At 38.3% G+C, this 15430-nt stretch overlaps 1 protein-coding gene across 1 annotated transcript; it reads left to right on the top strand.

Moving 5' to 3' along the window:
* The first annotated feature begins 3543 nt into the window (after positions 1–3543).
* Positions 3544–13644, top strand: mlnr (motilin receptor). Its single transcript, XM_038294411.1, has 3 exons — positions 3544–3735; positions 4727–5555; positions 12286–13644. The coding sequence occupies exons 2-3, from the start codon at positions 4772–4774 to the stop codon at positions 12591–12593; spliced, it is 1092 nt and encodes a 363-aa protein (XP_038150339.1). The 5' UTR covers positions 3544–3735; positions 4727–4771; the 3' UTR covers positions 12594–13644.
* The last annotated feature ends 1786 nt before the right edge of the window (positions 13645–15430 follow it).

Below are 15430 nucleotides of genomic sequence, written 5' to 3'. Positions count from 1 at the left end.
GCTCAAGGCTTACCTGCTTGAAGTATGTTTTTATATTTCATTTTCAGCTGCTGCCATGTTCTTTTGATGCCTGCAGGATTGCACCTATCCATGAAAACTAAATTAGGTTTAATAAAATACTGTTCTTCCAGTTTCACCTCTGATATTATAACAGTTGGGTAAGTTACTCTAAAATAGTTCTTAATTACTAACTACAAATTTTATCTTCAAGTCTAATTAGATTAATGTAATAATTACTGTCTCTAGAAAGTATTGGTCTACTTACTAATTTGTTTTACTTACTTATTAATTACTTTCTAAATCCCAAATCAACCTCAACCACTTGAACAATGCAAGGAGAGAAAAGAAAATGCACTTCTAATGCTTTCAAATAAACAATATTCAATTGCATGAATTAATCTTAAATTGACCAAAGTGTGTAACTAGAGGGAGAAAGTTCAAATCAAAATATACCTTTTAAAAATTTGATATTAAATCCACTATTTTTTTATAGTCTTTAATTTAATTACAGTATTTATATGACTTAAGTAACTTAATTCATTACACCCAACACTGTAAAATGTAAACTTACGCATTGACTCGAGCAGCTATTTTCACCCAAGCTAACTCTCTCTCCTTCGCCGCTGCAGCCATGTTGCTTTTTTTTAAAAATACATGTTCAAATTCTGCATATGCTTGCATAAGCACATCCAGTTCTGCTGGTGAGAAATATGCACACCTTTTTTTGTCTGACGCTGTTGCCATGGTGACTCGTAATATCTGTGCTCGATTGATAATGGCTTTTTATAGTTGTGGTGCACGCGCTTAACTCAGAGTCAGTCAATTTAGAGTTGATTGAACTAACTCATTTCAGCTGTTCTGAAACCCAAAACTCAGAGATTCCAATCTCAGGATAAGTCAACTCAGAGTTCAAGTTTTAACTCAGAGTTGGTTGAACTTCCTAATTGAAACAGGCCCCAGAACCGGGCTGATGTGCTCTACTTTCTTAGTTCTAGTGTGAACACAGGCAGCAGCGTTTTGTATCAGCTGCAGCTGTCTGATGGGCTTTTTAGACAAACCTATAAAGAAACTGTTGCTGTAAGCTATTCTACTAAAGATAAATGTATGAATGAGCTTTTCAAGTATTTCAGCTACCTTTTATGTTATAATCATGCAGTAAAAGATAAGTATTTCTCCAACTGTTTGCCTTCCGCTGTCAATCCAGCAGCATCCTCTTATATTTCAGCAAAGTTTTTTCTTTTAATTTAACTATAAATAAAGTGAGTTGCAAAGGACTCCAGAGCTGTTATGTAAAAATCACTTCAGGTTCTGGTTACTTTTTATCTGGGTTAATAGAATAGCATAGAACATTATTGATCTCTGAATAGAGAAATTCACTTGTGACATCGGCTCTTATAAACAACAGGAGGTACAGAAAGGAGGAAAGTAGCCTATAGACAGTGTATCCAGATATATACAGTGGATGGTAAAACATAAAGGAGGGATTTAAGGTGTCCTATACATATATATTATCTTATATACAGTAAAGTGGTGTTAAATAGATAAATAGTATCAGTTAATGCATTGTTATAACACCAGGTTATGGTGCAGTGGCATTGTAAAGTTGCATTCTTAGTTTCTTCCTATTTTTGCTTTATCTGTTTTTAGTTTTTCAATTTTGTTGGTGTTTAATAGTAATCAGCCAGAATAGTCTGTGGTGTGTGATTTTGTTGATGCTCCAGTCTTTTAAAGCTCTTTGATATTTGATGTTTCAAATCAACAAATTTGCACTTCAAACCAGTTTGAAAGTAATCCTAAACTGCAGAGCCTGTTGAAAATGTAAATATCTCAGCTGCAGGGTAGACAGAGTTTATTTGAGGATGCATCAAAAAGTTTCTGCAAAAAGATGCAACATTTCCTGTTCGCAGCCAGAGCACATCCAAATGGTGTAATCGCAGCCTCCATGATGGATGATGGTGAGAGTGGGCTCACTCCTCATGCTAACTGCATTGTTCTCAGCATTGCCTCTTGGTGAAAGACGGATTGGAAGCTCCTGAAAGAAAACATGCAAGTTTTCCCTGTTGTTTTGCTTTGACATGAGCAAATGACGAGAGGGGGAGGGGGGCTGCAGCTGATCCTCTGAGGTCTGAGTGCTCAGTACGGTTACTTCAGTTCATACACACAATAAACCCTGATGTCAGGTGTCTTTTGCTGCAACGGTTCGTTTATTTCCAATGCGTGGAAAAGCTGTGACCCAACACAAGACAAAAGTCACGGCAAACATCCCGTCTTCAGTGACTGATGCTGTTTCTGCACATAAAAATGGAAAACCTGTTGATCAGGAACTAAAAATAGGATAGATTAAGATTAATCTCCAAATTAACGAAATAAAACATCTTAAACAATAAAAAACTGTGAAATGGTATTTATATATCATCTTAGAAACCCTGTGTTTTATTGAGCTTTTATGAGAACTAAACTGGTTGATACCTTCACCGTTTCAACAAGTGTTGAAGTGGAATGAACGTTAGGAGGAAAAATACTGAATATTTTAAACTACTCAAAGGAAAACAAATCTAAATGACAAGTTGAATCATTTTCAAGCATAAGCTATGTAAATAAAAATATAAACGCATCTAATAAACAGTGGTAGTTCTAGATGAAATATATCAGGGGGCATGATGGGGCCTGTGTTGTTTCTTTTTTGGGGTGGGGGGGCATAGAACTAAATAACACAAACACACACAAAAAAAAAAAAAAAAGATAGGATGAGAGTGTTTAGTACTATAAGTGAGCCATAAAACCCAGGTTGCACACTTGATAAACAAATAAACAGATAAAAACTGTGAACATAATTGTTAAAGTAAATTGTCCTGGTAAAATATTAAATTGGTCCAATATACAAATTAGTAAAAGTATCTTCTTTCATTGCATATGATCATTAGAAATTGATTTAGTTGTACCTCAAAAACGGATCCAAAAAATTATTATTTTTTTAAATAATTGCATCCGCTAATTGCATAATTTTGTGTGTGTGTGTTTTCAGTTCAGGGTCCATAAACAGGGCCAAGACTATTTCTACAGGTGCACAAGCCCCTGTTGGCCCCTGTCTAGAACCGCCTCTGCTAATAAACAAAAAATAATGGCACCAATTTAAATACATACAAGTGTAAGATATGCAACTGTTTGGTAAAAATGTAGATGAAATACAAAAAATTACATAGATTCATAATAAAATGATAAATATAGATGATTATTACCTTATTACCCGATTATTATCAAATGAAAACTATAGACAAAATGTCAAACTTGTTACAGATTTAGGTTATAAAACAATAACAATATAGTTAAGAAATGAAAGCCGAAAAAATATATATTTGCAGAGTCGGCCTGTTCTTTATAATTTTGCTCCATATACTGAAGCTCATTTCTTTGTCCTATATTGGTTTACATAAAGAGAAGTGTCAGTAATGTGGGCCTGAGGAGGTAGTGGTATCACCTCAACCTTCTTCTCTGTCCTGTCATTGGATTTTGATCATTACTTATGCACACACACAGAGGTTCCCTGACTCCTTAGGGTGTTGCACAGGAGGTGCTGTTTTCATTATCTCTCCATGCAGCCTGATAGGTCTCTGAGCATCAGGGCAGGTCCAGCCATTTCACGTGAATCATCCTCAGCTGCTGCTGTTGCTTCCCAACGGCACACAGACATCAGGAAAACTTAAGAAGGTTGAAGGAACCAACTCAGATTTTCAGGTAAAGTCACTAATATTTATTTTTGTTCTGTTGAGTTTTAGGCTTTTTAGGATTGCAGTTTATGGTTTAAAATATAGTTTTTTTTCTTATTTATAAAGCAACTTATATAACTTGTATTATTATACCAAATGTTCTTTTTTTTATCAGTTACTTGCAATTCGTGGGTGTTAATCATAGGGTGCATTGGCAATCCTTAATGTTATGTATAAGTTTAGGATTTAATAATAGGTCAAATAACTTTCATTAGCAAATATTAAATTATATGTGATCTTTACATTTTGTCTTCCTTATTAGAGAGTCGATTTAGCTTAAGAGAATTGAAGAAAGAGACGCATAAATCAGCCTGAGGTCAAAATCAGACAGGTCTAAGACGGATATTTTTATTAGTGTTCGATTCAGAATAAAAAAACTTCGATCATTAACAGCAAATCAAAGCATCACCCTGTGAAGATCCTCAACCCTTTTGAATTTCCAAAAATGTATGCATTCCACTAATTCAGCTAATAAAATCAGACTTAAATATCTCATATTTGTTACATTCACTTATATGTTTCATTTATTTCTTTTAAACGTCATACTAATGGCAGACCACTAATTTATCCTTGAAATGAATTTTCTCAGAAAATTAGAAGACCAATAAAATATTTTTATTATAGAAATGGTGTATTGTGGTAAACGTGAAAGCTCAATGGAGGCTACGCCCCAAAAAGTCATTGTTCAGAGAGTGCATCATGCAAGGGTGTTAATGGGAAGTTTGGTGGAGGTAGAAGACCATTACTAACATTTTAGAGTCACTGAATTTGATTTTATTGTCTTCTTTGGAATTGGATGAAAAACAAATCTTATAAAGGCTAAGGCTGTATGTTCCATACATTGGGAATATCTAATAACGGATTTATGTTCTGTTTATTTTCTGTAATGATGCTGATCTTGGCATCTTTAGAACAAAATATTGCTTTGGTTTTCTGATCTTTTTTTCTCACCACTGTAGCTTCCAGATTTCCCTGTGCGCTGTGTAGCATCCAGTGGGATTGGTATGCCCTGGGCCAGACCACCTGTGGACCTTCATGCTGGTGCAGCAGAGGCCATGGATCAATACAACACAGATGACCACCACTATGAGGGCTCCCTCTTCCCAACCTCCACCCTTATCCCCGTCACAGTCATCTGCATCCTCATCTTCATCATTGGGGTGACAGGCAACACCATGACCATCCTCATCATCCAGCATTTCAAGGACATGAAGACTACCACCAACCTGTACCTGTCCAGCATGGCTGTGTCTGACCTTATTATCTTCCTCTGTCTGCCCTTTGACCTCTACCGCCTGTGGAAGTATGTCCCCTGGGTTTTTGGGGAGGCGGTGTGTCGCCTCTACCATTACATCTTTGAGGGTTGCACCTCGGCCACCATCCTTCACATCACTGCCCTGAGCATCGAGCGCTACCTGGCAATTAGCTTCCCACTCAGGAGCAAGGTCATGGTGACCCGGCGCCGTGTCCAGTACATCATCCTGGCCCTGTGGGGCTTTGCCCTGGTCTCTGCAGCTCCTACGCTCTTCCTGGTGGGGGTGGAGTACGACAACGACACCCACCCTGACTACGACACCGGTCAGTGCAAGCATACTAGCTACGCCATCAGCTCTGGACAGCTGCACATCATGCTGTGGGTGTCCACCACCTACTTCTTCTGCCCAATGCTCTGTCTCGTCTTTCTTTATGGCTCCATCGGGTGTAAGCTGTGGAAAAGCAAGAACGACATGCAGGGGCCCTGCACTCTGGCCCGAGAGAGATCCCACAGACAAACAGTGAAGATCCTAGGTGAGTGAGTTATCCTGTCTCCCAGAAGCAGTCAATACATCTATTCACAGTGGTAATTAGCAAGAGGCAGAAATAGACAAGTTTTCTGAAAAATTAGAGAGCAAACGTCCATCCATCCATCCATCCATCCATCCATCCATCCATCCATCCATCCATCCATCCATCCATCCATCCATCCAGTTAACCGTAATGCTGTGACTGCATTGGAAAACAATAATGGCTCCACAAATCCTCCTGGTGAAAACTATGCATATTTAAAAAAGGGGCCTTAAGCAAACCAGTTACATAAAGAACTGTGATTTACATCACTAAACATCACTAAAGAAAATTTTTGTCATATTCTTCCAATTTTACCATTCCCCAAACAGAAAAAAGAAAAAAGTTCAAATAAATATTTAGAGAATTAACACTTTTTTTGAATTTTTAAACATAATTCATTCTAATGTATCATTGTGACGATGAATGAAATTTCCTATCATGACGACAAATTTTGCACAATAACGATAAACTATATGATAAACGGTCGCACCTACTTCAATGCTTGAAGTCACTTGACTCATCTTGCTAACATCAGTGGATTTAGTTAAGAGTTAACTATACTCTAAAAACAACTAGATGAAAAAAACAACATAATTTGTGCCATTTTGCTCAATCCTGGTTCAAATATAGGCTGTTTTTAGTCTGGTCAGTATTTGGGCAAAAATGGATCAAAATGACTAATATTCAGGCTATAAAAATATTTGAATAAGTAATTCTTAACCTATTTAATAAACTAAACAATTGGTGTCTGTTGTATTAAAAATGTATAGTATATCTGGATCAGCAGTTACCACATTAAGAGATGAAGACAGATAAGATCCCAGTAGATTTTCTAAGCTCCACATTTCCTTTATAAATAACCCCAGAGGTAATCAGAGAGCCTGCACAAAAGATTTGTTTCCACACAGTTTCACCCAAAATAACACAACTTAAGTCATCCTTATGTCCCGCTTTTCATCCCCTGAAACCAAGACAAACAGATTAACTAAGGTCAACTTTATAAAATTGTCTTTGTGTGGAAAGAGCTTTTCAAGCTGAAATGCACCTGTTTGCTCAGTCAGTTTGCCTTTCAGTGTAGCTGACGCCATAAAAATACCAGCCTGACAGACTGGAATCCAGGACTTCTGGTTTTCTGCACCGGCGTCAGGAGCATTATCGAGCAGCTTGAGCTGCTTCTTAATCAACCTCTGACATATCTTTAGATTAAAAAACATCTATGTCTCCTATAGAACTATGGCTTTCCAGTGATTTGCTCTTGATTTGATGAAGAGAGAGCGGCTGCCATGTGCTCTGTTGCTGATACAATCTCTTTAATTAGTCTGTTTTGTCTGAAGCTCATCATGTCCTGCCACTGCTCATACTGACTGGCCTCATTTGAAGCTCTGCTATTCTACTTTGCAGGAAGTAAGAGCATAACCATACTGGAGCATCATTTCCAAATGTTTCATCATAATCCATTTATTATTCAGTCATTTCTACTTTTTGCTTGAAAAGTCCTGAACAGTCCCCACAAGTTGATTTTCTTCAGAAACCTCAGTAAGTCAGTTTTAATAGGATTTTTCCTGTAAGTGCAGTCCTGGAGAGCCCTTTTCATCTATGCGTCATCTTGCAGTAACTCTGCTCATTTTGTGCATGCTGTTGTTTCTAAGTAATTAGGCTAGACACACTTTCCTTTAATTAGCGGTCTGGCATTTATTTTCCTGATAGAAATGAGTGCCTACATTACAAACTGACAATGGTTTCATCTACAGGGATTCTTGATCAATACTGGTGACTCAGTGATTAGCTCACTCATTACACAGATCTCTGTTCTGTGTTGAACTCAGTTCAACTCAGTTTATCTTTATAGCTCCAATTCACAGTACAAGTCATCTCAAGGCCCTTTACAGAGAGAATACAGTCAGATTGGCAAGGAAAACCAGTTGATTGCATCTAGTCATAGATGTGCAAGACATGCTTTTTATGGAAAAGTATGCGGCAATGTTCAGCAAACCCTCACAATGAGCATGCATGTTGCGAGAGTGGAGAGGAAAACTCCCTTTTAACAGGAAGAAACCTCCAGCAGAACCAGGTTCAGTGGGAGCGGCCATCTGCGGAGGCCAACTGGGGTTCAAAGAGACAGAAGCAGAGATACAGAAAGAAGCAGAGATACAAAAGGCTAACTAACTAACTAAGGTTAACAAGCTCCACAGGCGGGCCCGTCCAGGAAATATATAGCCAGGCAGACGAGCTCCAAGCCAGTTCTTTTAGTCATGGTAGGGCGACAGTGGCGTTGGATGTGGGAGTTTGCCCTGTAATCGAAGGGTTGACGGTTCAAGCCCCGACTCAGACTTTCATTGTCGTTGTGTCCTTGGGCAAGACACTTCACCTGCATTGTCTACTGATGGTGGTCAGAGGGCCCGGTGGCGCCAGTGTACGGCAGCCTCGCTTCTGTCAGTGAGCCCCAGGGCAGCTGTGGCTACAATGTAGCTTGCCACCATCAGTGTGTGAGTGTGTGTGTGAATGGGTGAATGAATGTGGTGTAAAGTGCTTTGGTCAAGTCTCCTAAGTCTCCTAACTTGAATAAAGGTGCTATATAAGTGCATGCCATTTACCATTTACCATGGTAAAAAAGACAGGACTATCCTGGAAACATCCCAATCTCCATCATCTATAAACAGAGATGTCGATGGCAGCAACACAGTTATGAGTGGAACTTTACAAATACTGCAGAAAGGGAGAATAGAGAATCAAACAGAAGGAGTAAAAGTGGTTCCTATGTCATCCAGCAGCCTAAACCCATAGCAGCACGAATACTATTTTGGATGAGGAAACTATTTTGGATGAGGCTGGTTCAGGCTTTTAACGCTCTACCTCCACCTATCTCCTTACTGACCCAGAGGCTGAAGCAAACATCACTCTGTTTTTAATTATAAGACTTATCAAAAAGGAAGGTTTCAAGCCTAGCCTTAAAGGTAGACAGGGTGTCTACCTCAAGGACTAAAACTCGTAGCTGCTTCCACAGGAGAGGAGCCTGAAAACTAAAAGATCTACTTTTAAAATTCTAGGAACCACTAGTAAACCTGCAGATTGAGAGCGAAGTGCTCTGTTAGGAACATAAGGAACAATCATATCTCTGATATAAGATGGAGCTTGGCCATTTAAGGCTTTATATGTGAGAAGGAGGATTTTAAATTCTATTCTTGATTTAACAGGAAGCCAATGAAGAGAAGCCAGGATAGGAGAGATATAATCTATGTTTCCCATTTTTATCAGAACGCTGGCTGCAGAATTCATATGTTCTGCACAAACGACTTTTCTCCAACATTTGGACTCTTTGCTTGTATTTATAGTAAAAAAGATAAGAACGTCAGTATTTAAGGTTGCTACATCCTACTGCAATTTATACACAAGTATAGAAGCAAAAGTATTGGGATTTCATGTAAAATATCAGCACAAAGTAGCTGATAATTGTAAAGGGAATCATTTTCTCATAATAATTAGATAGTGTGCATTTGAGGTCACTCCTGCTTATTCTTTAAATTTTCTAACATTGTGTTGATCTGTCAAATTAAATCCCAATAACACCCAACTGGTGAGACAAAATGCAATAGATTGTATAAATACATTTGGGCAAAAGAAAGTTTGTATTTCTGCATCCTCTATGGAAGATGAATAGATTTGCTTCCCTGGTGAACAGGCCTCCAGATTGACAGTTAAATTAAATAAAATTACCGTATTTAATTATAGTTAATGCATCATAAAAGCTTTTGTAGGTAGCTTGCGGTATTTTATAAAACACACATCATCAAAGGGCCTAGTGGTTCAAGATTTAAATTCAAATTGCTTGGAACTTTGGAAAAAAGATCACATAAGTCATGAGACTGATAATATATTGCTAGATAACAGCAGATTAGATTAGATCAGTTTGGTTTAATCTCTCCACAACTTTATTGCAAATACTGATCACATGAGATTTATAGCTGGGGGAACATTTCTCACTGTAACCTGCGAGATTAATTCAAGCTTCATGGCAAAACTAAACACACACAATAGCCACACTTATTGGCTCATATGCAGCACAACCACACATGCATTATAGGTTCAAATCTTTGTTTCGTGTTTGAAGGAAGGTATACTGACAAGGGCCTCATTCAAATTTATGTTATATAACGACTAGGGGTTAGTATTGGCATTGGGTTGCACTACAATACGTGTCATTATACTTGGGTCACGATACAATATTATCACTTTATTGCAATATCACCATATTTAGATATTTTTCCTGCTATCAAAATTAGATGTATAGATAAAAAAGCAACCTCTGTATATGTTCATCAAATGATATTGATTATTCAGTTATTTTGGTATCCATGTTGCCTGGGGTTTGAGTCAGTCCACGTCTTTCAAAGTGACTGTCTGTACTACATATATGGCATTGCATCGAACAGCAAAAGGGCTCCACAGAATCATCTGCCAGAGTGGAGGTACAAAGGTAGCCCGTTTTCCCTTAGTATTAGGTAAAAATGTTTTGCTTCGAAAAAAAATCAATACTAGGAACTTAAAGATCAATATTATATCAGGTAGCCAAAAATCACGATATATTGCCAAAATGATATTTTTCCACAACCCCACTAACAACCAAACCTTCAGTGCATTTATTGGTAGGCTGCGTTATTTAACAAAATAGTAAAAAAAAAAAAAAAAGAAGAAGAAAAGAAAACATTTAAAGTTTTCCATATTTACTAGGAATAAAAATCTTAAAAGTGCTCTCACTAGTTTGTGTTTAGCTGCCTTCTGGTATCCCCAGAATAAATGAAGAACAAGCTGGCAAATTTGATCTAAATATTAACTTAGCTGTTCTGAAAAGTTCAATTATGCTTGTAAATATTAGTAAGCAACAGTGGTGTCAAAAGTCCACACATTTGTTACTTAAGTAGAAGTATAGATACTGCAGTTTGAAAAACACTGGTAAAAGTTGAAGTATTAGCTTCACCTCTTTACTCAAGTAAAAGTTAAAAAGTATGTCCTACAAAACCTACTTAAAGCATAAAATTATAAAGTAACCTTTAAAAAAAACAGGCAGATCCACTATATGAATTAAAAGCCCAATTTTTCGATTATTTTAAAATATTGCCGAGGACGAGGGAGGTCTAGTTGGTCTCTGTCTCCCGATACACTCTCGCCTGTGTCGGACCTTTCAGACATTTCAACATCTTTTTGTAAATCCGACATTGTAGCATGGCATAGATCATTCATGTTTGCAGTCTAAAGAAAACCTGCTTGCTTCTGATGATTTCCTTTAGCTAACCAATGAGTTTGTTTGTGTTCAGTTTGTGTTATATGACTCATCCAATTACACCAGTTTTTTTTTAGTGATTTTTTTATTATGCGTGTGTGTTGTTATGGACATCAGAAATGTTATATTAATCAGGCACTGGGGTCACCCTTGTTGTAACTTAAAGCCCTGCCGGCAGAGTGGGCTTCCCTCCAAAAAGGCCACAGTCAGTGCATACATGTCTGCTGCAGTGTTAATGGCGCTGTTCTGCAGCACTGCGTACTATAGCTATTACTTGATGTGTTAACGGGTCGGGTTGCGGGTTAAATATCAACGGGTTGGTTCGGGTTCGGATTTGAATTGAAGATATCCGCGGGTGACGGGTCGGGTTCGGTAGTCATCCTAACGGGTTCGGGCGGGTGCGGGTTGGTAAAACTCGACCCGTGCAGGACTCTAGTATAGATACCTAAAAAGTGTACTTAAGTACAGTAACAAAGTATTTGTACTTCTGGTGAAACAGCATCAAGAAGACCAAGGGTTAAAGTCTATGATCAATATAAGGAAGAAGAGCCATATTAAGGCAAGCAGCTAAGAATCACATAGTTACTCTGGGGGAACTGTTGAGATTCACAGTGCAAAAAAAAACACCATTTATGGAAAAGAATCAATAAGAGAGCAGTTGTTTAAAATCAGCCACAACAATAATGTTTACACCAGCCATATGTTTTGCAGTCAGGTAAAAAAAAACAACAATAAGAAAGTTTGTTGTAAAATAACACGATGTGAAGAAGTGCGAGGAATATGAAGACTCCTTTACCTTCCCCTTTCGTAGGGTCAACAGAAAAAACTGCAGACTGCCAGACCGCTTTTGGACAGCCTTTAGCTTTGCGGGTGTCATCATGCAATGAAAACACATGGATAATGCACGCTAGTCATGCTGAGGCTCTTAATTAAACAAACCAAAACATATGACAGTGCCTCCATTTGCATGTGTCACACACAATGCTTGTAACAAAACACTCATACTCCTTGTCTTCCACTTTTGTGTGTTAATATATTCTTAGATCACCACCAAAACCTGCTGGTGGACACCACAGGCCTATCTGTACTCATTGGCATTCTAAGTTAGTTAAATATATTTGTCATATTTTGAAGCTTCATTTATGTATTTTTCTGTTTCTCTGCAGAATAAGGTTTAATAGGAGAGAGCTAATCTGTTGGTTGTTATATCGCAAAGTACTGTGAATGCTTGGCAACCTTGCTGTGAGCATTTTATTTCAAGTGCATGCAGATTAGCCTTGCAGTGTGCAAAGATGAAACACTAAAATCCTTGGTAACTGACTTTAATTTTATGGATATTTTTTTTTTTATGTTGTTCGTCATCTAGGCTCTCAAATTCTTGTTCTGATTTATTCATTTTTCCATTTTTTTTAGTGGTGGTGGTTCTGGCCTTCATCATCTGCTGGCTGCCTTACCACATCGGCAGAAACCTCTTCGCCCAGGTAGACGACTACGAGACGGCCATGCTGAGCCAGAAATTCAACATGGCTTCCATGGTGCTCTGCTACCTCAGTGCCTCCATCAACCCCGTCGTCTATAACCTCATGTCCCGGAAGTACAGAGCTGCAGCCAAGCGCCTCTTCCTGCTGCACCAGAGGCCCAGGCAGGCCAGCCGCAGCCACAGACAGCTCTGTATGATCGATCACATCTCCACACTGAATGAAAGCCTCACTGGAGTCTGATAACATGCTTGGTTCCACCACCTTTAACAGGGAGTTTATAGCTCCTTTTAAAGGTTTAGGGCTTAAAGTAAAATGAGGTTCTTTCTGAAGATGTGCAGGAGACATATATAATCTTTAAGAGGGCTCTTCAATGCAAAAAACATGCTATTTCTTTTTCACATTCTATTATGACTGCCTTTGATGATAATATAGTCCTTGACATAACTGCATGGATTCAGTGTTCAGTACTATACACCTCCAGCAGGAGTATGTACATTTTGTTAACATCTATAAATTCAGCTCAGTTATCTCTGATGTATTTGGACAGACATGTATGACTGTTGTCTTTTCTAACTATTCACCAGCCACATGTCGGTGTATAACTCGGTTTTATGTAATGTACAGTGAGTCAGGTTTAATGGTATAATATTCCACATTTTCATATCTCATCATGTTTAACCACACATTTTAATGTATGTTTAGGAGCACAACTATAGGCTGCCAAGTCATTTGGGTTCAATTTGAACCTTTGCACACTGAAGCTTTCACCAATTATTTGCAAATTCCTCATATTCCGATATCTTAAATGGAATGATCCTATTAAGTTTGTCAACTTTAATCTTGTAGAGCTGCTACAAATTGTCAGTTGTTTAGGACGGGACTTCCTGTTGCACTGTAACACATGCAAATATATGCCTCAATCCAAATGTTGTGCTGTAGCTGTAGTTGTATCTTTGGGGTTGTTTTCCTGTTGCTGGAAGACTTAAGACTTCCGCAGTAGAGATTTTCATCCTGTGTTTAGTTCCATCCCAAAAGCATAATACAGCCACTGTCGTGTTCAATCATGGGCTTTTTGTATTTAAACCGTTATATAGGGCAAGTTTACATTTTTGATCACTTACAAATGGAGTCCCCCCCGTCCCTGATGAGATCTAGAAGCACAAGGTCTATATCCAGCCATTCAGAAAAGATAATGCTACATGGCTGTGCATCTTATTTTGGCATTTGACCAATTAGATGAGACCTTGAATGATAGATTACCTACTGTAAATTAAGTTGAAGAAAGGGTAAGTCAAGAAAAAAAAAGGTAAAAAGCTAATTGGAAAGTTATAGAGTAAATTAAAAAAAGTTAATAAGCTTAGTTAACAGCTATATTAAGGTTTATAAACTAAAAAAAAAATGTAAGTGCCAGTATCAGCATTAATGCCTCTAAGGTTATGTTGTACCAAAAAAAATTGTTTTTCATGAATTTCTTATAGAAGCATTTCTGTTATTTTTCTTAATAAATTCGGGCAAGCTGGTGTTTCTTGACATAAATTTTTGCCATCAAAACAAAGGTAATAAGGTCTTGTCCTGGATTCCAATAACACTATTGGCTTAAAATTTTTATTTTCAAAGTATTTCACTGAGTGCCCTATAAAGGGTTAAGGTTATGTTGATTGGTAAATTAATTTTCATTACATAAAATGCATGTGGCCAAAAATATAGAATGATCTTCCCTTATCTTACAAGAGCCCTCTCCATGTGTTTGTTGTGTCCCTTACATAGCATAAAGAAATCTTTATGTTCACTTTCGGGAAAAATATATTTTCCATTTCAAGCGCAATCAGATTGGATGGAGAAAATTATTTCCACAGCTTGATGCAATCGACTTCATGAGTAAGGGAACATGAAGATGTCCCTACAATAACAAACATAAACAGTGGCTTTTTCATGTTACTTGATTATTGTCTTTCTTCTCACTTCTCTTTCATGTGGGACTTATTTCTTATGTATCAACGGGTTCTGCTATCTGCCATTTCACTGCTCCTCCAGAGCTGTTTGGCTGCTTATGATTAATGCTCTTTCCCAGCTTGTCAGTTTAGGTGGATGATGGTGTCTAGATAGGTTTGCAGTTTTGCTGTTGTCTTTTTACTTTTGGAAGATGGATGGACCATTGCTCCATAACTTTGTGTTTTTGGTCTTCAGGATGCTGGGTGGTTTGTTTTTGTTTCCCCCGTTTTTGTTTTGTTTGTTTTTTTTTCCCAAAAATTGTTCTATTATGTTAAAAAGAAGAAAAAAGAAAACACTATAGCCTTCACACATAGCTGTTTTATGCTGAGATAAAACTGCAGACAGATGAACTCTATAAAGTAAATAGTGGACTTCTGAAGGCAACTGGTTATATTTTATTTGAGTATCATACTTCCGGTTGAGTGGACGCTGGCGTGATTTCTGGCGCCGCTACTCTCCGACAGCTGTGCTCTACAATTTTTGCGAATAATTTCATGGACTAAATGAACAATCCTCCACAACCCAACCCTTGGAGCTACTCTGAAACTTTGTTACGGATACTCTTCATGCTTCGTCAAGTTTCGGCAAAAGTGTAATCTTACCTGCCTCTCTATCCAGCCCTTCGACCCCCCGGACCAGCTGCTGCTACAAATGATGTGGCCTCCACAGATTTTCACCTGGACCGTAATAATCCTGATCTTCATGTTGCCTCTTCTCCGTCCTGGATTTGGTCTAATCCAGTACACCGAAACAGAGCTCCTCCGCATCCGCTCACTTCTGACTGAACCTCCGCCAGCATCTTTAAACTTCTACCCTGATATTGCTCTCCTACCCCGCCGGAAATACACACACCGCGGATCTCGCCGACTCTTCCATCCCAGCGACTCCAAACCCTCGTCCAAGACATCCTTGTTGACCGTGAACTGGACTTTCTGATTCTAACGGAAACTTGGCAACAGCCTAATAACTATTCACAACTAAATGACTCCACTCCACCCGGGTTTGTTTACCTTTGCCAGCCCCGCGTGACGCGCCGAGGAGGCGGTCTCGCGGTACTCTACAACGAGAAATGGAAGGTGGTTCCC

The sequence above is a fragment of the Cyprinodon tularosa genome, unplaced genomic scaffold, assembly GCF_016077235.1.
Source record: "Cyprinodon tularosa strain WSP-4 unplaced genomic scaffold, ASM1607723v1 ctg34, whole genome shotgun sequence".
Lineage (NCBI taxonomy): Eukaryota > Metazoa > Chordata > Actinopteri > Cyprinodontiformes > Cyprinodontidae > Cyprinodon > Cyprinodon tularosa.
This window is presented reverse-complemented; position numbering and strand designations above follow the sequence as displayed.

Bases quoted from the DNA above. Each gene is read 5' to 3' on its own strand.
- mlnr (XM_038294411.1), top strand. From the start codon at position 4,772: ATGCCCTGGGCCAGACCACCTGTGGACCTTCATGCTGGTGCAGCAGAG. The intron at 5,556-12,285 runs GTGAGTGAGTTA...CATTTTTTTTAG, and splicing joins ACAAACAGTGAAGATCCTAG to TGGTGGTGGTTCTGGCCTTC.